Source organism: Gymnogyps californianus, chromosome 5, assembly GCF_018139145.2.
Source record: "Gymnogyps californianus isolate 813 chromosome 5, ASM1813914v2, whole genome shotgun sequence".
In the NCBI taxonomy this organism is placed as follows: Eukaryota; Metazoa; Chordata; class Aves; order Accipitriformes; family Cathartidae; genus Gymnogyps; species Gymnogyps californianus.
In genome coordinates, this window is record NC_059475.1 from 25,316,490 (window position 1) to 25,339,267 (window position 22,778).

General features: G+C 41.1%; 1 protein-coding gene across 1 annotated transcript; it reads left to right on the forward strand.

The window, feature by feature from the left end:
• The first annotated feature begins 1,218 nt into the window (after positions 1-1,218).
• Positions 1,219-20,504, forward strand: ALKBH3 (alkB homolog 3, alpha-ketoglutarate dependent dioxygenase). Its single transcript, XM_050897692.1, has 9 exons — positions 1,219-1,275; positions 2,569-2,681; positions 3,878-3,912; positions 4,877-4,924; positions 6,419-6,522; positions 7,749-7,837; positions 10,977-11,186; positions 19,093-19,191; positions 19,711-20,504. Exons 1-9 carry the CDS (start codon positions 1,263-1,265, stop codon positions 19,801-19,803), a joined length of 804 nt encoding a protein of 267 aa, XP_050753649.1. The 5' UTR covers positions 1,219-1,262; the 3' UTR covers positions 19,804-20,504.
• Positions 20,505-22,778: the final 2,274 nt, after the last annotated feature.

Genomic DNA, 22,778 nt, shown 5'->3' on the forward strand with positions numbered 1-22,778 from the left:
GCATGGGAAGAACAGGGCCGGTAGGAGTCGAGTAGCGTGTCTGCCCCTCCCTTCCCGGGGAGCCGTCCCTGCCCCGCGCACCGGCGGCACGGAGCCGGTCCTCGGCGACGGTAACCGCCGCCCGTCCCTGCACCCCGCGCCGCAGCCACGAGAGGGTGGCACGGCCTCGGGCAGCTGCCCGTCCCGCCGCCTGCCTCGCCCAGGAACGGCGCAAGGCTGAAGGGAGGAGAAGCAGCCGGGCTCGGCGCCTGCGGGCAGCGCCCAGCGCGATCCGGCACCGCTGAGGGCTGCTGCCGTGCCCCGCGCCTGGGCCGGGAGCGGGGCTGAGCGCTGTGGGGGGAGCTAGTTCTGGTTTCCCTCATTAGTTGTAACTTTACAAATCTATACTGCTTCTTTCCGCACACGGGGAAATATGCGTGTAAGCTACACAGCTAGTTAAAAGCAGCCTCCTTGCGAGAGCAGCCACGTTTTGACAGAAAACCTTTAATTTCAACTGTTCACTGAAACCTGTGTGCGGGCCCGTAGCGCCTCTGCCCCTCAGTGCCGCGGCCGGCCGAAAGCCTACACCCGGGGAAGAAACGCAGGCTCAGCCCGGGAGGCAGCCGCCGTTGCGGGCGGGGCTCTGGGGACCTCAGCAGGCGGCGGCGGCGGCGCGGAGCGGAACCCCCGGCGCGGGCTGCGGCGCCGGCGGAGGCGGGCGGGCGGCGCACCGGGCGGAGCGGCGGTGTGGGCCGCGGCCTGCCGGCGCTCGCTCCCGGCGCTGAGGTGGCGGCATGACGGAGAGGCGGCAGCGAGCCCGCGTGCAGGGCGGCTGGGCCGGCGCCCCGGCGGGACGGCTCGCAGGCAAGGCCCAGCTCGCAGGTAAGGACCGGGGGCGCGGCGGCGGCCCCCAGGCTGTGGCGCGCAGGTACCCGGCCCGGCGTCCCGCGGCCGCTGCCGCCGGACTCGCAGGGCCGCGGGCGGGCGGGTGCCCGGGGCTTGTCCGGGCCGCCGTGTTGCGGGGAGGCCGGTGCTGGCGAGCCCCATCCCCGGCCGCGCCCGCCGCAGTAACAGCCGCCTCGCCCGGGGTGTGCAGCGCCGGAGCGAGTCCGCTCCTGGAGGGAAGCGTTGGCCGCCTGCCCTTGCCTTACAGACGGTACGGAGTAAACTGCTGTCCTAGGCGTGACGTGGGCTGAGGCGAAAAGTAGTCGGCAAAGCTTTGAAAGCCTCTAGAAGTATGGTTGGAAGTTTGCATCGCTTTCTTCGCTGAGGAGAACAGCAGCATGGTGTGTATGTGTAAGTTCGGGTCTCCAAACGCACCTACAGTGAATATAGAACTCTTAGGACGTGACTCCTCACTGCTTTTTCTGAACGTGCTGTGTGACATGGAGCATGACGCCTTGAGTGGTGGTCCGTTTTTTCTAGGTAACTAAAGTTCAGGTGTTCCAACCCAGTTTTTAAGTAAAATTTTTATGTATGTCACAGGTATGTTGTAGCAATTTTGGGCACAGAACACAGGGTCAGCTGCATATGTGTATAAATGTGTTTCTAATGCACACGCTTAAGTAAGCGTACTATTCCCATCTTTGGGCAAGTTGAATGAGACAAATAGGATTTGGTGGAGCTAACTTCTGTAATAACTACTAGTCACTTTTTGTTCATAAAACTTATTATGTGTCTTCCTTTATCTTTTCATAGTGAAAACATTGCAAAGTAAAGAGTGCTAGTTGAAAGGGCTGGAGTTAACGTCGCTGTTTTGTACCAAACATTTAAACCAAAGAGTGCAGAGGCAGGAGAGCACTGTGTGGGTTTCCAGTCTTGCAAGAAGGACTGGTTTGTTTTGTGGACGTGGTCAAAACACCATGTTCTGCTTGCCTGATTACAATACCCAGTAAAGCTCCCATTTCTCTGTAGACTGAGCATCCTAGGCAAGCTGTTTTTTTCTAATCCTGAAAAAAATTAGCCAACTATTTTGACTTGTGCATGTAGCCTGTAAGTTTGCTGTCACAGGTGCTTTTCATTTCACCTATTCCGAAGGGGATTTTTAAAAATTATTTTTCCCATCTTTTGAATTATGCGGAGTGAAGACTTTTATTTTGTCTCTGTTTCAGGCCCATTTTTAAGCCTGTTTGCATGTGTAAATAAAACACATGAAGTGATATGCCTGAGTTGCTCTTCCATACTTTCTCCCTAGTTTCAAAATCTTGTTTTAATAAAAGTATTTTTCTCAGAGAGATGTCTTTTTGTTTCCTAAAAAAAAATTGCAGAGGAAAGTAGTTTAGCTGCTTGGGAAAATTTCTGCTGGCATGTGATAGGTGTTTGTGGTAGAATTGAAAGGTTCTAGATGTCATCCTTTCTGATAAAAGGATGTTTTCATTTTTGTTTGTCTATGAATAACAAATATATATAGAAAAATGCCAGTTTCTGTGCAATTTTAACTCTTATGTAATGTAGGTTTGGCTGTTCCCTGGAGTCTCTGCCAAACAGAGGAGAATACTTCAAAGTGATTCCATAAGTTCTTCCAGACTGTATTTTTTGTATGGTGAGTTCCATTTCACGTGATCCTTTTTTTTTCCCTCTTTGCTTTAGCACCTAAGGCACCTGTGGCCAGCAACCTTGCCCCTGCAGGCACCAGACCGGCATGGATGAGGAAAGAGCAGCCTCACACTCAAAAGCAATTTGTTTTTGAAAAGCCATCAGAGGTAAAAACTACATGGTTACTAGCAGAATCTCATCTTTTATTAAACTTCAAATGATAAAAATTATCAGACTTTGAGATTATAGTCTCATGTTTAAAAACAAACAAAAAGCTCAGCTGAGCGAACTTTGGGCTTTTACCAAGCAGAGTTTGCAACTCTCTTGCATATATGGTAAACAGAAAGTTACGGTCCCTCTGTTTAGCCTCAGACTTGGAGTATTAATTATGTACCTGTTCATAACTACTTTTTTTCGGAGAGCCAAAAGAATATGGTCTCCTAAATATTCAGAATGATGCCATGTCCTAAGCATGATTTGAGCTCTGTTTTTTCCCTCAGTTGGGACATCTGTCTTTTTTGTTACAGGGGAAGAGCATGGGATTTGTTTTATAGACTTTGCTTTATGTCCCGTCAGCAGGTGACGGGAGGGCAGTTCCTTGCTTGGGAAAAAAAAAATCCTGAACACTTCTTTCTAAGCCAGAAGTGTTTGAAAGGCTGTCTTCTTGGCTTGGAAGGATTGGAGATGGTCTGGGAAGATTCTCTTTTCTCTGTGGCAGAGCCCTGGTATCTATATAGTACTATATTTTGACCCTCTTTCTTGCTCAACTCAGTACCTCCTTGCATCTCAGCACTTCACTGAGCTGAGAGAAGAGAAGCATAAATCCCTGAGACAACCAGAATGATAATCCAGGCTGGATTAAACTACTGTGTGTGGTTTTTGTTTTTTGTTTTAACAAAAACCAGCTATCTCAAGCTGTGCAGACAATTTTAAAATGTCAGCTCCTGCTATGTCTGGTCTGTCTTGTGTTTTGTTCATTGTCTGGGGCCTGGGATTTGTTCATCCCTCCTATAGTTGCTCTAGATTTTTACTTCCAATGTAAGGATAAGATTTTTTTTGGTTGCAGTTGATAAATAGCAAGTATTGTAATAATCCAAATAATTTAGAAATGAATGTCCTTTAGGGGGCAGTTGATTGTTAAAAACTGCCTGCAGTGGTAGCTGCATTTGAGAGTTTGTGGGGCATGGAGAGAGAGGGTGGGTCGTTACTGCTTACCAATTGTCCAGAGGTATGTTTTTCTCACTGACATATCAGTATGCAGCTATATAGAGTCACTAGAGATGGCAATTGGTTGTGTTTGACTAGAGCATGCCAGGTACTTAAATGTTTAATATTCACCATGTATTGTCTTGTTACCTTTCAGGTGGAGCGCAAAGTTCCTGAGGCAGGTGTGATAGAGTGAGTATACTGCTGACTTAACTGTCCTTTGTGTGTTTTTTCTGTCTTGTTGCTAAATGGGAATCTGCTGAAAAAGAGTTCCTTCTCCACTTAAAACTGCCGTGCCTTTGGAAGAAATTTCAGCAGAAAATGTGGACTTTCAGCCCTTTTATCCTGAACCGAATTTATAATCAGGAGAGTCCAAGTCTGTGTTAACTAGTTTTTATAGCTTTGATGTAGCTGTATAAGCCGGGAAGAACGAACAATTGGACATTCTGGATCAACAGAACTGCAAATATGTTTCCTTTGGTTAGCGATGTACATTTTCCTAGAACGGTCCCTGTGTAAACTGTGCTGGAAATTACTTACTGTTATCCAGGAATATAGCTGGTATGGCAACTCAAGCAGCACTTCCGTTGAAGGTTTGGAAAAGTAGCTGCTAGTAAGTGTCATAGTGAAGCTAGATATTTGTAGATCACTTACCCTTTGTGTTGAAGTGGGGATCTTCTCAGAATAACTTTGGCATGAAGTGTGACAAGGTGTGGTGGTGTATGGTGAAGTTACAGATTTTGAAAATTAAATTTGCTTCGGTTTGCTTATCTTGGTAGAATTTTCTTACTCAGTGTGCCTATAAATGCAAACATAGTGGTCAGGGTGCAGTCATGTATGGTTCTCTCCTTTAGATTCCCCATGACATCCCTTGTTTACTTACCTCTGGAGCCCTAAAACTGCATATTGAGCCTTTGGTGAAATGAGAGTGAGAGGCAGGAAGTACACACAAACTCATTTGCTTCTGCAACACCCCTTGCTGCCTTACTGTGACCATCTCCAAAACATTATTGCTTCCCTTTTTTTCTTTTCTTTTCCTTTTTAAAGAAAACTTTCCCCAGTCCAGGCTTACAGCAATTCCAGTCCATGCTGCTCAGTGTAAGATAATTTCTTGTTGTTTGTCCATCTGATGGCTCTTTCCTTTCTACACCCTCAGCAAGCCTGGTGTGTATGAGCTCAGCAAAGTACCAACTGGCATTTCTAGGTAAGTGGATGAAACTTGTTATTTGCTATTGCAGAACGATGCGGCGATACTCAGCTTTCTGAAGTCTAGTCTCTGTAGAATGTTTTGACTCTAGCAGGTGCACATTGCCCTTCCTGTGTATCTTCTGTTTAGAGTACTTCTGGAAATATTTGAGTATCAGGTAGCAGAGACTTATGCAGTTCTGAGCAGCACTGAAGAGAAGAAAAATGAACCTCTTAAGATCTAGTGCATACTGCATTTGGTGTTCTTGTCCAGAATAAGGAGAAGGGGCTATGTCCATTTGTTTCACAATCCAGAGTAAGTTGCTGCTTGAAATTTGACTCAGTATTCCTGTGTTAGCAAGTGCGTGATGTCTGTGTTGTATAGTTAAGAGCTACTAAAAACTTTTAGCTGTAAATTGGCCTTGTTTTAAATTAATCTAATAAAAGCATTTAACTTTAGGCAGATTTGGTAACTTTAGGGTTGTCCCTTTTGCTTCATGCTGTGCCTTAATTATTTCAGCTTCAGGACACTTCAAAAGAAAACCTACTTGTTCTGTGATTCCTACTAACTAAAATGCGTTTGATTTTACCTTGCTGACTTAGGTGCCATATCAGTATTAATCCTTTTCTTCTGGATTTGATAGATTTTATTAATAGTGGAAAAATGCCAAGGACGTAGTAACTTTTTGTGCATTTATTTCAAAGCTTTCATCTTGGTTTCTTCTAAAGCTGCCAATAAATTTTTATACTAATTTGAAAAGTAAAAGCTTTGACTAGCTGGAAAGAGAAAAGATACACAACCATCTGGGTTATTCTGTCATTTTCTGGAGTTTGTTTTCATAATATGCTGCTGGAATATATAAATTTCTGGAAAGTTAATAATCAGATTTTGCATCTCTTTTAGTACCTTTACTATATATTCTTATTGTGATGTCTTTGGAGCATTGAATACTTGTGAGAGTAGACTCTTGTGAACAGCATTCCTACTCTGCAGCCCACCATAGTGTCTGGAATTTTTGAATGCTGCTGTTAGTACAGTCAAAATATAAAATGTACATATGAAAATGTAAAATAGGAGAGGTTAAATACCCTAGGGTTCTTGTGCTTGGAAAAGAGAGGATAAGATGGCAGTAGTGATAAAGGGCTATCAAATTCTGAGTGGCATGGAGATGGTGAATAAGGGGCAATTATTTACTTATGTTGATTGTAGTACCATAATCAGGGCTATCTAATTTATCAGATGTGACATTAATAACAAGCAGAAGGATGCCATTTTTCACACAGTATATGGCTGATTGTGGGACTCGTAGGATTTTGTTGGTGTCATACATTTTTATAGGTTTTAAAAAGCAATTAGATGTGTTTGGTGAAGAGAAGACTCATCAGGAGTTCCTGCTGCCTTCTGTTCTTTCCTTCACACCTGCTTTTAGCTGTGGTCAGAGCGAATATTTTATCAAAGCATATATAGAAATGTATATTCCTTCCATCTTTTCTTTATCTTTTTCTTCCTTAGGATTCATTTGATTCCTGGCTTTATTGACTCAGAACAAGCAGACTGGATGTTTGAACAGCTCCTCCAAGACATACCCTGGGGTCAGCGAACTCATATCAGACAGGGTGAGGAGTGTGTAGACCAACTTTTCAGGTCATTCCCAGGTCATTTCCATACCAAAATCCATGCATTGTTTATCATTGTTTTTCATTTTACATGTTACCACTCCTTCACATTTCCTTCCAGGTTTTCCATGCATATCTGAAGAGTACTGCTGCTTATTTTTCAATCTTTATCACCATGTTCCTATTGCCAAGTAAATCAGATCTTTCCAAATTAAAATTGCTGGTCTTAAAAATCTTTGAATTTTACTGCGTCCTCCGTCATCCCCAGTTCTTTTTCCCACTATTTTTTTTTTTAGATTAAGTCTGTGCTCCATCCCTTCATACTGTCTCCCAGTGATGCTGTAAAAACTGTGTTCTTTGAGGTTTCTGTCACCAGGAATATTTTTTTGCCTCTCTCACGTAAAATCCCAGCAGAGCATGTTTCTTTTCCCTTGTCTTTGCTTATTAGTTCCAGTATGCAGTAAGTGAAGAGACTGCTATTCTGGATTTGTTCACTAAGGGGCACCTGGTCTAGCTAAATTTCTCTTTCAGTCAGGAATGGATGTAAGATAATGTATTGGAGTAGTTACTGGACAGGGCTGGAAAATACCTTCAACATCTGTGTTTACTGGCTTGCAATAAAGGTACCGTATAATGGAGAATGTTACCTGTCAAGCATGAGAAATTGCTACCAAGATAGTCTTTTCAGAAGTTGAAAGTACTTTTAACTTGGTGTTTCTATTACACCACAGAGCACACGATATTTGACAAAATATTACTTGTCCAGCCTCGTTATGATCTGCTTCTGTAATGTCCCATTGATGCTGCAGTCCTTTCTACTTCATCCTTTCCAGTGGATACATCTTGCAACTTATGCCAGCGTATTGGGCACTGGAACCAGGAGAATATAAAACAAGCCAGAATTATAAATAAAATTCCAGTTTCATTTTGCTGTCTTTAACTTGTCCAATCCCTGCCCTGTCTGACATAGGGATAAGAAAATTGATGTGGTTCCAAGATTTTGGCAAGGTAATTCCTCTTCCAGAGACAGGCCTGCTTTTGAATAATCTCGTTCCTTCACTTGAGTTCATTATGTAAGGCTGAGGATTTTAGGGGGCTGCTTTTTAACTTTAGGTGAGTGGACAGGCCCTTTTTGATTAAGTTGCTTGGCAGAATTGCATCATCTTTCCATTTTCAAGCCCTTTGATAAGGCAACTGAGAAAGTCTTCCTGTTTTTCTTTTTTTAGAAGTATCTTTTGAGGAACCAAGGCTTACCTCCTGGTATGGGGAACTTCCTTACACGTACTCCAGGATAACAATGCACCCAAACCCACATGTATGTATATGTTTACGGTTTTCTTTTATTTTTGTCTACAGAGAAATCCTTTGCAGAGATTGAGAGACAAAAATTCACTCTATCCTCTATTTTTATCTAGAGTATCTATCAGCATTTCATTTGTGATCAGCAGCATATTCTAGTGGAATGTGAACAACTTCATAAACAAGCATTATGAGTGGATTGACTGAGAGGAGCATGGTTTAGTTGCTGAATGTTGGCAAAAGGAAATTATCACTCCAGAGTTTAAAATTCTGTTTTTGCGTCACTGTAGCTTTGGACAAAACTCTGAATTGTTCTGTGTGACTTACTTTATGTGTCTTTATATCAGAGATTGTAGTGTACACAGTCATACTGAGTTTTTTGTTGTAAAGATACAGTAGTATCAATTACTGAAATAGTTACTTTCAGAAACACTTATGTTGATTCCTATGTGAAAGCTGTGAAATTCACACACACAACCTGCCGGCTCAGCAACTCCAGATTGTATGATGTAATTTCCCACGCTATTTTGGAAGGGTTAAAAACCTTCTGAGTGACTCATTGACGTTTTGTTCATGTTCACTCTCTGTCTTCCAGCCTGTTGTCCCATCGGCCTGTCTCTTGGTATTGCTTTGTTTGAAATTTCCATGGCAGTAGGCTGCAGTGTTCTGAACCATAAATTAAGTGTGACTGTTGAAGGCTGGATAGCATGAGAGAGAAGTGTCCCAAGTCCCAGAACTGCTGTCAAAATAGGGTACCTCCTAGCAAAGATTAGTTTGGGAAAAGTGGAAAGGTGCTATTTAACAAGATGAGTTGTGAAGATTTTGTAGTCTCAAAAATACCATAGTTCAAAAATTCCATAATCTGTGGAATTTGTGGTGGAAAAATAGGCATTTTTTTGTACTCATTTGTGGAATATTATTTTAAATGGACTTTTCTAGAAGCTGAATGGCTTTAGGTATTGGAAGTGCCCCCACAAAATCATTCTGCTGTAGTCTAGTGACTTAATCCAGTTCAGAATTGCCTGTTGCAGAAGCCATTGCTGCTCAGAGGTTGGATACAGCCTATATACCCTGAATTCACAGTTTCAGTTCGGTTTGCATAAAGTTCAGAGTTAGCACTCATTGGGCTACTGGCTTGTTTTTCTCATCTAAGAAGTACAAGGCCTAAATCAGTCACACATGCTGATCCTGCCTTTTATCCGTGAATAATTCTCCTTTTTACTGAGAAAGAAACTCCAGCAGAAAGTGAGATGCACTGGCAAACTTGCATAGCTGGGAGCCAGCCCTGCCACTGGTTGGAAACTGCCCATAGGCGGATACATGGGTGGACTGCACATGGACACTCTGACATTTCACTCGGCTTTGTAGGTGGGAGTTCCTGCAGCCTAGAAGCAGCAGTGGATGGTGTAAAGAGCACGGTCCTTACCTGTAGAATAGGGTTTATATCACAAAAATAGCCCGAGTAATATGTAATTTAGTGCACAGCTTGGCTAAAACCAATTACCTGCCTTGAACACTTGATCTGTAGGAGTAATTAGCTTTGTGCCCCTCCTTTTTTGTTTGGTAAGACTGGGTGTGATTGCAGCACTGCTGGGTATAATCCAGCGCTCATGCCTAAATGAATTTTGATATTAGAAAAATGTTTCTTTATAAGCAGTGATGTAGTTGGTGACACAGTAATGTTTCAATAAAATTACTTCCACGGCTGCAGGTTTGTAGTGGGGTTTCCACTGAATTGTAAAATTCACCATATGGTAACATTTTTAGTAATAAATACTTTTGTGATAGGAATTGAAGGAATCCAGTCCTAGTTGGTCACTGCAAAGTGCTTTCAGTAATTCTTGTTGGACTTTTCTGTCATTGCATTGTATATCCTGCACGTACTGCATGTTCAGGCAGCCCAATTACAAGTTATAGCTTTTTTTGGGTGGTATTACTGATTTCCCTACATGTCCATAGCTGCAAGATATGTTTATATATAATTAGTTATTCACATGATGCTTAGTCATTGAAGGGGTCACTTAGCTAGAAATACCCCAATAGAGAAAGATGGTATGTTGAGGCTCCTGCAGTGTAGCCAATAGGTTAAAACCCCTTTAAACATGGGTAAGCATGGAAAGAAGGTGGTGCAGACTCAATTATTAGAGGTGGATACTAGGAAATAATTCCTGCTGTGTGTTCATTCTTCTACCAGTGATGCACTGGGAGATTTGGAATCAGTTCTTTGTCCTCTCTTGATCTGTGTTTCTGCTTATATAATGGGCAAAAATTCTGGCCTACATTGCTTTGGCTTTTTTTTTTTAATATACTTATGTAGTACTTAAAAGCACTCTGACAGATGAAAGTCATGATGTAAGTTTGTAACATTAAATAATGACTCACTGGACTGAGTTGTAATGGAATGTGCAGAGCTGCTGTGGGCTATGGGCTCAGCAAGATGTTAGCAAAGGGAAGGATGAAATTTAGGGCCTGTGACACTGGTTTTGCAAACCACTGAAAAGTTACAATCTCGAAGTCAAAACCCCAAGAGGTGATGAATTGGGCTCAACAAGCTGTACTAACAGAGTGGGGACAGAGGGCCACGCTGTGACAGTGTTAGGCCAACCGTTGTCTCTTGTTCTGTGTCAACAGCTGCAAGCAATTGAGAGCATGTCATTTAGTCACTGATTGCAACTTTCTGAATGCACTGTGCCTACTAGCAATGGCCAAGTAACTCAGATGTTATCAGACCCCTGTGTTAAACTCCTCTAGCTTGGCCAGGAGGTTAAAAAAACAGGTATGCATGGGAGAAGTTGCACACATTTTGTCTTAGTTAAGAACTCCCCATGTTTACCCATGGCCAGTTCAAGCAGATTTTACTCTCTCTACTTTCTCACCTTTCAATTAATTGAGGTGGCTGGCTACATTAGTATGAAAGGCAGACTAGCTTTTAAGAGATGATTTAGTATTGAGCGATAGGTAACTGCATATTCCGCAGAAAGCCCATTCCTCAGCTTTGATAAAAATAGAATTGTTCAGAAGCATTTGATTTCAAGTTTATTGTGATTAAAGTGCAGTATATTTTGTTTCTTAGTAATTTTCCCCTTGTGTCTTATGTTATCTGCTGCTGGCCTGCTTTCATTGTATTTATCCTACTCCTGCTATGCTGATTACAGTGGCATCCTCTGCTGACCATGCTAAAGGAGCGCATTGAAGAGTTCACTGGCTACACCTTCAACTCTCTTCTCTGCAACCTCTACCGAAATGAGAAGGATAGCGTAGACTGGCACAGTGACGATGAACCATCACTGGGAAAAAATCCTGTCATTGCCTCGCTCAGCTTTGGTGCTACACGGACCTTTGAGATGAGGAAGAAACCCTCCCCTGTGAGTGTTCATATCACATTGAGAGTCCTATAGTTACTAATATGTTTAGTTTTTTCCCTCTGTTTAAAGAACTTAATTACTAAAAGCATTTAATAGTAGTTAATGAAAGCACAACTTGTAAAGTTCTGTGGAATAAGCGTAGGGATCAAGAAATCTGTTGCATGGAACGTGACATCTTGAGGATGGGAATGGGACCACTCTAATAATGTGCAGCAGGGTAGTGCTGCAGTGAAATTGCAACCTGGGCACTCTTCTGCCCAAATAAGGGCCTTTCCCATTACTTACAATGAAATCAGTGATGGTGGAAGGGGACTTTCACTGTGTAAGTGAACCAAAGAGTTGATACCATTTTCTTAAACTCAGGCAAACATTGTGTAATGCATAGTGTATGTGGGATGAAGAGTAGCTCTGACTGCTCTTGTAAGTAAAAATCCTCTTAATAATGTTTGCATTTTGGCTTGTGTGTGTTCAGATTGAGGGACAGTGAACAGAGGGAAGGAGCTCATTTCTTTTCCATAAAATACCAAACTATCGCATCATACTTCACAGACTAAACAGAGATCTTTACTTTGATAAGGAGGCATGTGTGAAACATCCTTTCAGGAATTAGTTGGTGATTCAGTAGTGAATACTCTTTCTAGATAAAATGCTGTGCTTGGCAATGCTGTGTTTACAAACCAACTTAAAACTTAAATTTTGCAATTGGTATTTATCCAAGGAAAGGAATCACACATTCCTGTGTTGAGAATACAGGCCTGATTTCAGGGTATCCTGCTTCAGATGTCTTTTCTGCATGTGTAGTCTTTGAGAACTTTGGGAAGAAGTTTGCTGTCTGCTTATGTTGCTATTTATTCTGAATAAGTAATGCAGAAAGCAAAGGTGATGATTATCAGCCTATTAGAAAACTGTATGCTGATGTACTGAAGTCTGCCCATCAAGAGTCACCTTGGGTCACCTAGTCGTGAACAGCAAAGGTCAGAATTTGAACCAGAAAACAAATATATTTGTATTTTTCACCAGTTCTCTAATTTGTAAATTCTTTGTTGTCTGAAGTGAATTTAATCCTGGTCCCTGAGCATGAGATCACATAACCAGCACATTATATCAGTGGGCATAGCATGAGTAAGTATCTCTGATGCTGTGATGATAACAAAATGTCAGCTGGAAAGTTCATTCCTCTGGGAAACTGTAAATGGTGCTTGGATTCATTTCTAGAAGTGTATGTGTTCCCCTTCAGTGGATCAGAATCAAAGTCACTTAGATTTCAGTATAAACTTTGCAGTTTCCCTCTTAGAAATCAAACCCAGTTGTTGAGCAAGATATCTTTTTGTTCTGTTTTCTATTTTCTGAAAAGACACCCACTATGAGCAAAGGGGGAAATTCAGTCTGTGCCATTCATAATTGGCCGCCTCCTTTGATCTGTACTGCACTTCCCTTTTCTTCCTGAGATGGATGATTTTCTATAGATGTATCCCTCAAGCTCTCCTCATTTTTTTCTGCAATGCCTCTGACCTGATATTTCTGACTAGCTGAGTCTTGCTACCTATGAAGTGTATTCATTTTGCAAGTGTGACATACCTGTTTCTAAGGTATGATCCCCATGTGCAGAGAGATCTTTGAATAAGTTGCTATTAACTGCATCCTGTGCCTAAGGGAACTCGTACTTAATAATTATATGGCACACATTACGTATTCTTTGCACATTCCCAAAGCCTGCAATTTTCTGAGAGCATCCTATGACACTAGATGCTTTGCCAAGTGGGAGTTACAAGAGGCTCTGATGGAAATTACAACCTTTCAGGCTGTACCACCAAAGAAGTAATTTTCATACTCTATTGTAATGTAGCATTCTCTCTTTCATTAAGAGAAAGTTAAAGTTGATTGTAGGTACTTGAAGTTTGATCATTACTTCGTTCAAAACCAAGTTACAGGAAGAGGAATGTAGTCTAGGGAAAAGGGATTCAGATTAACAGTCATCACAGGCATTCAGGCTCTCCCTGGTTTGTAATCTGCCAGTATCAGTACACCGGGTTTTCCAGAGTTAGTCTTCATTGAGGAGGGAAAGAGAAAGCAAATCCTTTTCCTCCCAAAATTAAACCTCTTCGAGGGCCAACATTCTAGTATTTCAGATTCTAGAGTTTCAAAGGCTTTCATTTCCCTCTGTTCTTGTAAGTGCTTTTAAGTATTTTGAGATGAAAGATGGAAAGATGTCATGAAAATACAAGATGAGAAATACTATGGTAGAAGCTCACTGTGGATAAATGATACTGGAAAAAAAAAAAACTAAAGCGGTTGCCTGTGTGTGATCATGTACTGGGTACAAAACAGTATGTAGCACAAGTCAAGTAACATCTTGTAGTGCTATTGAAGAATACTAGATGAGAGCCTTCAGAGACTTCAGTTCATGTTAGTATCTGTACAAATATTTTCCATATTATATCTTGAAACGTGGATGAACTTATTAGAGAATAAAATCCTATTTCTCTAACTGCAAAGACGACCAATAATGTTGGTGGGTTTGTTTTTTTGTGTGTGTTTGTGTGAATTTTGACATTTGTCTGGTAGGAATTTGGTGGCGTTTATATAGGCCACTCTGAAACTGTAACAAAAGGAAATCTTTTTATCCTTTCTCTGCATTCTTCCGTGGCAAAAAATGAAAAAAAAAAAAGAAGTTACTTAGGTGCAAGTGGTATTTTTTTTTCCTGAAAATTGTTCTAGGGTGAGGGGAAGGAAAGGTTCAGTCCTCTGTTTTTCTTTTTGGTGAGTACTGTACTGGATGAGTAAGTTCATCATATAATAGATGGTAAAGGAGCGTAGAGACATGCATATAGCCTATTTGAATCTGCATCAACAAGCATCCCTTGTGGATAAGTAGAAATAATTCTTACTCAGATTTCAGCCCAGTGCGTGTAAAAAAGCTGCAAATACATTTCAGGAGTAAATTCCCCTCTGGAATTAAGGAGACTTTTCATGGAAGTTAACATGACGCCAGAAAATATTTTACTTTACCCACTGGAGTTTTTAAGCATTCTTTCTTCTAAATACTGCGTTTTCTGTTTATTTGGACCAGTTGTGTGGTTGTAGCTGATACTTTGCCTTTGCTATAAATGGTTTCTAGGGTTTTTTGGATGCCTACTTGGTAGTTCAAAGTCTACAGTGAAGTGATCTGGTTTGTTTTATTTTCTACTTCTAGTTCCAGTAAATTACTTAAACATTTTCTTGCCTCCTTGTTCCCCGCCATCATTGTAGCTCCTGCCTACACCAAAACCAAGAGGTGAATGCTTTGGTTTAGAGCTGTGATTCATACGCAATCTATTGGTTTAGTCAACAAGTTCTCTCGTGCTTGCCCACAGCATAACTGTCACCACTGCACCACCGTGACCACCTCCTGTTCTCCACATGGCCTCAAGGCCCCTGTCCAACTCATACATGACTTAATTGTCCTACTCTAGAGGAATTGATTTCACTGTGTTAAATGGGTCTTTCTGATACAGTCTCACTGCCATTTTCACTATTGCTTATCACTGCTCAACTCAGTGAGACAATGCCAGGCTATCTGATTAGGTCCTTCTGGAAGCTGAGTGTGAAATGTTATTTCAAGGGTGAAGAGTGATATTAATGTCCCACTAAGCTCTCACATCCCACTGGGAGGTGCTCTGTAGCAGAGGTCTGGGTACCATAAGGACTGGTTGGGTGTAGTTGTCCAACGAACTGCCCTGTGAACTGGGGAAGGAGTTAGAAAGCCAGCTGTCAGGTTGCTCTTCCATCTGTAACCAAGGAAACTGATGGGTGCTGGGGAAGGGAGGGAGCTTAACGTGTGTGTTAGATAATAGCAGGATGTTCGTGGTGTTCTCAGAATCAGCTTTCAGATGGGTGTGTCCTTCAAATGAAACACTACAACACAGTCCTTTTCTTCTGACCTTGAGTAGCTGTTCTAGCAGAAGTTAAAGATCTCCTAGTACTTTTGAAAACAGCAGAAAAATAACTCTTTGTGTCCTAACAGGCCTAATTGAAGATGAACGTGGGAATATATGGAGCACAATAGAAACAGAGGCTTGGATCAGGACGAGGAGGATTGAACTTTTAGACTGGCGTGAAAGAGACTTGCAGACAGCAGTGGCTGCAGAGGAGGAGGTGTTGTCCACCAGTATTGGCAGGACTTGAGCAGCTGTAGACAAGCAGAGAGGAAGATGCGAGTGCTTTAGAGCTACCTCACTTGCAGTCTGCTAGGTCAGCTGCAGAAAGACTGAGGGAGTTTAAAGATGGTCCTATGTAGGCAGGCAAGTGGATTACGTGAGGAAAGGACAATATAACTGATATTCATTCTTACTGAATCCATAAAGAAAAGAGCAGCAGTGAGGATTTCATCAGAGATAGTGAGAATAAACAGGTAAAAAGGCAGAAGTATTGCTAGATGAAACCACCTTGTTGTGGAGGAGGGTGTTTCCACGGCTGGTGGTAGAGGAGTAAACTGGAAAAGAGGGATACAAGCAAGATGGGAATCTGAAAAATACAGGATGAGAAGTTTTGTAAGCATAATTCTCTTGGTAGTAGGCAAATAGGTAAAGCAGAAGACTAGAAGTCAGCATTCTCCATGAAGGCTGCTGACTTTAGCCTTTGAAAATAATTTTGCATCATTTGCATGTATAACTGCATTATTATTTATACATTCTTCTACAGGATGTTGCCACATACTTTTCCTTATAATAGAAGATGCTTCCACACTATCCAGAATCCTACTACTATCTTGATAAACTTGCCTGAGACTTAAGAAACAAACTTAGGTGTTTTATATAGATTTATACTAGATCTTTCCTCTTTCTTACCTTTTTGATTTTGATACCATTTTAAGAAAAAAACATTGATGGAGTCCAGGAATACTTACAGATTTTATATTCACAGCTTCCCATCAACTCATGCTGAGCTTTCCTCACTTGTTAACTGTAGTTACTTGAATTAAGGATAAAAAAAAAGTTTTAGCCAGTGTACTTGGACAGTGTAAAGCTTGGATTGTATTAAATGTACAACTCAAGATTATGAAAATTCTAATATACTAAGAAGCAGAACAGTTGCTTTACTAGGCCTGTTCTTGGAAGCAGCTGGTTTTGTAATACATACATAGAGTTACGAAGTGACCATATAAAAGTTAACTGATGCATTTCTTTCCATGTCTGTTATCAGTGTTTTAAAAAAGTCTTTTCCTCCTTAGATGTCAAGAATAAATTTTCTTCATAAATTTCTTGACCTCTGAAACTCAACTGAGTTTTCTGTATGTCTAACATCAGATCTAGAGATAAAAGTTCTGAAATGAGATTTGGTGGACTGTTAGTAACAACATGTAAGACAGTAAAAACTTTTTGTCTAATTTCACTGGCTCTGCAAAACCAATTGACATAAAAATCTCTTTTTCGAAGTAAAACTAAGCTCAGAGATGTGCCAAAGTAACTTCTGCTTTTACATACTGACTTTTCTAAGCCAAAAGGATGTTTTCTCCTAAATCATTTCTTAGAAGAATTCCTTTTTAATCAAGATGAGCAAGAGATAAAAATAAGTCCACTGTTGTCCGTCCACAAAGTGAAATGATGTAATCCTGTGAAATAGAAAACAGCCATGCAATGGTATTTCTCTGCTTTTCATCAGTAGTCATGTTTATAATATCTATTTTTGAAATTTTTTTTGTGTTTCCTCTGAAGTTTAAGAAAATGTTTTTGGCATTACACCTTACTTTTAATAGAGCAACATAAATGGCTAATAATTCTAGAAGCTTAAAAAATGTTTTGCATTGTCCTTACAAAGAATACATATTACTGGTGATTCTGAGTGCCTTCAGCACTCACTGATTCCAGAGGTTTAGTGAGCCTAATTAGTCACTGGCACAGCCTTGGGCCCTTAGGTATCCCCAAGAAATGCACAAATCCAGAATTGCCAGCCAGTGCTGCCAGTTGCACCAGCAGTATTGAATAGCCTTGTTCTGTCACACTGCAACTTCTAGTCCCAGACATGAACAGAAAGTGGCAATGGTGCGAATAAATAGTCAATTACATCAAGTGATGCTTTTTATTATTGGGAATTGATTTGATCCCAACCAAGCTCTTTTGCATTTTAGAGGATTTGCAGTCTTCTTTCTATCTGCATCTTTTTTATACACACACACACACTCTCTCTCTCTCTCTCTCCCCCCCAGTAGTTCTTTTGAAAACCGAACTTTGTTTTAAGTCGAGGACATAATTTTCCCAGTAGTTGATACTTTACCTCATTATTTTGAGCTTTTCAGCAAGCCATGAACTTTAAAAAAGACAAACCTGCATCAAGTTGGGCCAGTGCACAATTAAGCTTCAAGGAAGTTAGTTAAGAGTTTTGAAAATGTGAGTTTTTTGTAAAAGCATTAAAATGTGTTGGATGAGAGCTGTTGGGTCTTTTTAATGGCTCTCAAAAGACTATGTCTGCCTTTTTATGACCCGTTAATGTTTTCTTCTAACTGTTGGGTCTGTGCAGAGCCCTGTTAGTTTTCCTGAATAACTCAACATACAGCTGAAACCTGGAGATCTTGTAATGTTTGTTTCTGTTTCAGAAATGTGGGACTTTTGTCAGTGTGAGAGTTGCTTTCCAGTCTTCCTAGACAGCTTGCAAAGCTGGCAATAGAGATCTATAAAAGGCAAAATATATACTGCCACTCTGGATTTGGGGGACATCCTGGTTTTCCTATTCACGTTTCAATATTAATGAAATAATCAAAGTGCCAACATTAAGTAGGCAAGATGTTAAATGGAAGTTGTTCAATGTTCGCAGCAATTTTTTCTGCAGCTTCTCTGTAACAGCAGAGGTTCGAGAGATAACCCTCAAAGTAATATTCTTTAATGCAATATGCATTGACCTAGGAGCAGTAGCACCAGAGCGAGCACCTGGTGCTACTACACTCTACTTAGTGTAGCTTTGCAACTGACTTACATTGTGATTATAATAATTTGGGTCCAAATCTTTTCTGCAGCTGTTGACGGCTAAAATCAGAAAATATTAAAGGAGTACATAAAGCATTATAATACCTGCCCGTGTGGCATTCTGGAAGATAGTTCACGTCATGCATAGTGTGATTTCATGAGGAGGTTACTGTCATGATTGATAAAGAGACTGTGTTGGCATAATAGATTTCCCTGAGCAATTTGACTTAGCAGTGTATTAGTCTGTTTTAAAATTGGAAGGGTTAGTGCAAAGCAATAGAGGGTTGCTGTTCCCACTGACATGGGGTGTGTGAGACTAATACTGCGGTGTTACTATGTCCGGTTGTTGTATTTGTGCTTTAAAAAAGTACATAATCTGAAGGCTTAACAAAAGTTTGCAAATTATTTGTCTTCTAGTTTAGCAGTCTGTTTTGCTTAGTGATGATAAAGTTTAAGACAACTTGTTTTACAAGGTGCTATAGGAAAAGGAGATTTTTTTTGAGGTAGGAAAAGTTCTTCATCTAGCAGATAATACTATACCAACATGTAATGTCCAAAACAAGACAAATTCAGAATAGAAGGAAGATGTGTATTTTAGATGAAGTAGTTAACCGTTGGAATCAGGGTGGCTAGTGCAGAATGTCTCCACACAGAACTGTTTATTTCAAGAGTGGATGTTTCCAAAAGGTTCACAGCCTCTTTCCAGAATTTTGCACTAGATGTAGGAACTTGTTGAACTTTACCTGTGTTCTACAGACAGTGAGACACAATGGCTTCTTTCATCCTTAAAATGCTCGGCTTCTGAACTCTATGAAATAGGGTAACAGAGAGGTTTAGTTAGACTTCTTGATCTTGTGAGAGCTTCCTTCCGTCCTCTTCCCTCACAGCTTTTTAAGCTCTGCTATAGGCGACTGGTTTTCTACCAAATGCACATGCCCGCTTCTTGAGTGTCTAGTGTTTCTTTTTAGGAAGAGAACGGAGACTATACTTACGTAGAAAAACTAAGAATCCCACTTGATCACGGGACTCTGCTGATGATGGAAGGAGCTACCCAGGAGGATTGGCAGGTAAGAACTCCTTGACACCGTTTGTGTGCTTTACTTGCAATGCAGTTCTCTAAATATGCACAAGGCACTCCCATAAAGGTATGGGACATTCTGCTTCCAGTGACGCAATTGTTTCCCAGCTCATTAGTATTGCTTTTACCTCAGAATTTCAAAGCACCTACAGAAACAATGAGTTTTCTTTCAAGTGCTAAGTGATGTAATAGGAATCGGCTCAGATGTTCCAGCATTGAAGTTCAGCAATGAAGGTTGCAGCCTGCAGCTGAAAGAGCATTAGGAACTTGGAATATTAAGAAGTTGCAACTTAATTTAGCAGGTCTACAGTAATCTACAAAGACCTTTTGTTTTCAGTTGCCCTGAGCAGTCAGAACATGAATTTTTTGCCTTACCTAAATGTTTAGAAATGTTAATAAAAAGCGATCACAGGAAATGAAGTTTTTTTACATTGTTTGAGTACCTGTATTTTAAATACATAAGCTCATGCTTTTGGGTTTGTTTTTCTTTCCCTAATGCCACTTACAGCATCGAGTGCCTAAGGAATATCATTCTAGAGATGCACGGATAAACTTGACCTTTAGGATCATTTATCCAGAACCTGATGGAGTTTGGAAGTGAAGAGACACTTTGGGCATTGTTGGATATAAACCTACAGCAGATCCAGAGCCTCCAATTGCTACAGATTTAAAGGAAGCCTTACAGGAACAGAGTTCTGTGAAATATCTGATGGGGAAAAGAATCAATATTATGAAGATCTTTGACAATCAGAAGCTGCCTGTATTACGTGGACAGTGCTGTTTTGTTTTCAGAAATGATATGCTATTAGATGATACTAAATCACAGGCTTTAAGTTTGTGAAAAAACAATGATCATTCTTAAAAGAACACGAAGCACATGAAAGATCTGAGAGGTACGGACTGGAGCAGAAAGATTCAGTAAGCAGTTATTTTTGCACCTTCTCTTGTCTCCCCTTTCCCCCCAAGTAGTGATCTATGTCCTAAGTAACGACAAGACAGGATTCTTTTACATAAAGCCAGCTGTATGTGTGCTGTGTGTACAGAAATGAGGAAGCTGCACTTCATGATGATCTCCGAGTATTACTCATTTCACCAAGGGGTAGTGCATTGCTTTTTATTTGTAGGTTGCAAAGTCTTTTCCAATGAAGCAATCAGTTTCCTTATTTATATAACTACTTGAATTATACTAGTGTCTAGTAGAACAGAGGGTCAAGGCTCCCTTCTGCTATGCACTTGTGTGGTCAGACTTTATCCTAACTGTTTATCCATGTAGACAAGACAGACAAAGGCAAGCAACAGAGACACCTTCGCCATGAGCCTTGTCAGCCAGGTCGAAGCTGCCCATTGCTTGAGTATTAACAGTCCTCCATCCCTGCTGGCTTAAAACTGTTACCTCTGTGTCATAGGCAGGAAAATAGACACAAAGAGATGAAAAACATTACTTTCAGAATTTGCTAATATATTCTTAGTTTCTTTTTTGTTTTTCTTTATAGCACAACTAAGTCGTGGCTTCCGGTGATTTCAGGTGGGACAGGAAATGTCAGCATCTCTAAAAATTAGGCTTGTGCTGCCAGATTTGATACCCAGAAGAATTGGTCCAAAGATTTGGACCCAAATTATTATAATCGCAATGTAAGTCAGTTGCAAAGCTACACTAAGTAGAGTGTAGTAGCACCAGGTGCTCGCTCTGGTGCTACTGCTCCTAGGTCAATGCATATTACATTAAAGAATATTACTTTGAGGGTTATCTCTCGAACCTCTGCTGTTACAGAGAAGCAGTCAGCAGCTCAGACCTGATTCTAGGTTGACTTGATGGAATTCTTCAAGTTTGCCTGCCCTAGGCACGTCTCACCTGTTGGTAGGAATCAGTGAGCTGATGACTGCTGTCTGGATGTTAAGTCAGGTATGCTGCCTACGTGGTTAAGTTCTCACTGCAGCTAAATGGCATCCACTGTACTGGATCAAAACATAGGTTTGGTATGTCTTCACTTTCTGCCTGAAGTAGGATCTAAGCATGGGTAAATACTCTATGCCTTGTAACAGGTTAACATTGTTAAGCAAGCTAGCATCCCTCTCCAGTGCAAGAATAAGTTGGTGTTAAGAAAATGTCTATCTTTTATTAGCCAGCATTTGCTGTAGTTTAAAATTCCTGTTTGATGAGAGCAGTCAAGTTATTAATACCCAGTTATGCCTATGTTTTAATGTTATTGATGACCTAAAGGACAGACTGTTGAGCCATTTCAATCCCTGGGCTCTGAAGTTGGGCAGAATCATTTTCTTTGTATATCAAACAACTCTAGAAGCAGCTTCTCTACCTAAAGCACCATACAGCTTTTGAAGTAGCTTATTCTTCTAAAATGAGTGAATGCTATTAGAAAACTTACTTTGTTATCTAATAATGTCTTCACTTTCATCCCGTATAGAAATACGTTTTTGGAGTATATTTAATGCTAATTCCTTGCATTTGAATCTAAAATCTGGGCTCTGTGATGTATCTCCTGAGAATTAGTGTTGAAGGAGGCAGACGCTTACTTTCACGTTTACTTTCTTTAGGTAACTGGAGCTTTGTGCACATCCCTGTATGTGTGCCCAGGTTTGGCAGTCCTGACAGAGAGTGGTTTTCCTTAACCAAGGGGCAGTGCTAATTTTTCCTGGTATTCTGACAAGGCAACACTTTAGCCTTTATCAGTTCATACAAGCTACATTTATTTACACTGTGTTAAGAGCAGTCATGCTGCAAGAGAGAGCAGGAGATGGGGACTAGACGGAAACTTTTAAACCCCCAAACCTCAGCCTATGGAAATTGCAACTCATTTGAATTGCTATGGCACATAACTGATGGTGGGGCCCTGGAGGCTGATACTGTTGCTGAAGAACAGTTTTTCTCTTACTTTCTCGGTTTAAATTTATAATGTTAGCAAATTGTCGTTTAGTTTCTTTACTTCCTTTGATCTAGGAGAAGACCAAGGTTTCCTCCCCAACAATAAAATGATTTATAAGAGAAATGCTGTATCCCACGGAGCTCTCTTGGGGCGATACCCTTTTGTTGCTGGTGTCTACTGTGTTCTGCTCGCTCTCATGTGTCGACTGCGCTGCTGCTTATATTCAAATCTGGTTGACAGCGAGGAGAAGGCACGTGGCATTGTTCCTCCCCCTATCCTGAGTGCCCTGGCTGCAAGGGGAGCAGTTGGCATAGAGGTCAAGTTTCTTTGTCAGCTGGGAACTTGTGGGTCCTTCCTTCCTCCCCCCACCTCCTCCCAAAAAAGTCACCTAGCCAGGTGGCAGGGGATTGCAAGCTCCTGCGTGCCGGGACAGCAGGAAATGGCTTAGAGCAGAGGAGATTCCAGCCCACGTCTCGTCAGGAGATCTTTCTGCAGGGACATTTTTCCTGTAGGTAGAAATTTGTTCCTGAATGCTGCAAGTACTCTTACAGTTCTCAAAACAGATGTGCGCAAAAGTGAGATTTGAGAAGTCTTGAGCCTGGTGGTGTTCTCATGGCACCTGAAGATTTTTCACTAGAGCCCAGGGCAACTTGAAAATTTCTAGTGCTACTTATTCAGCTGTTTCTGCTGTTGG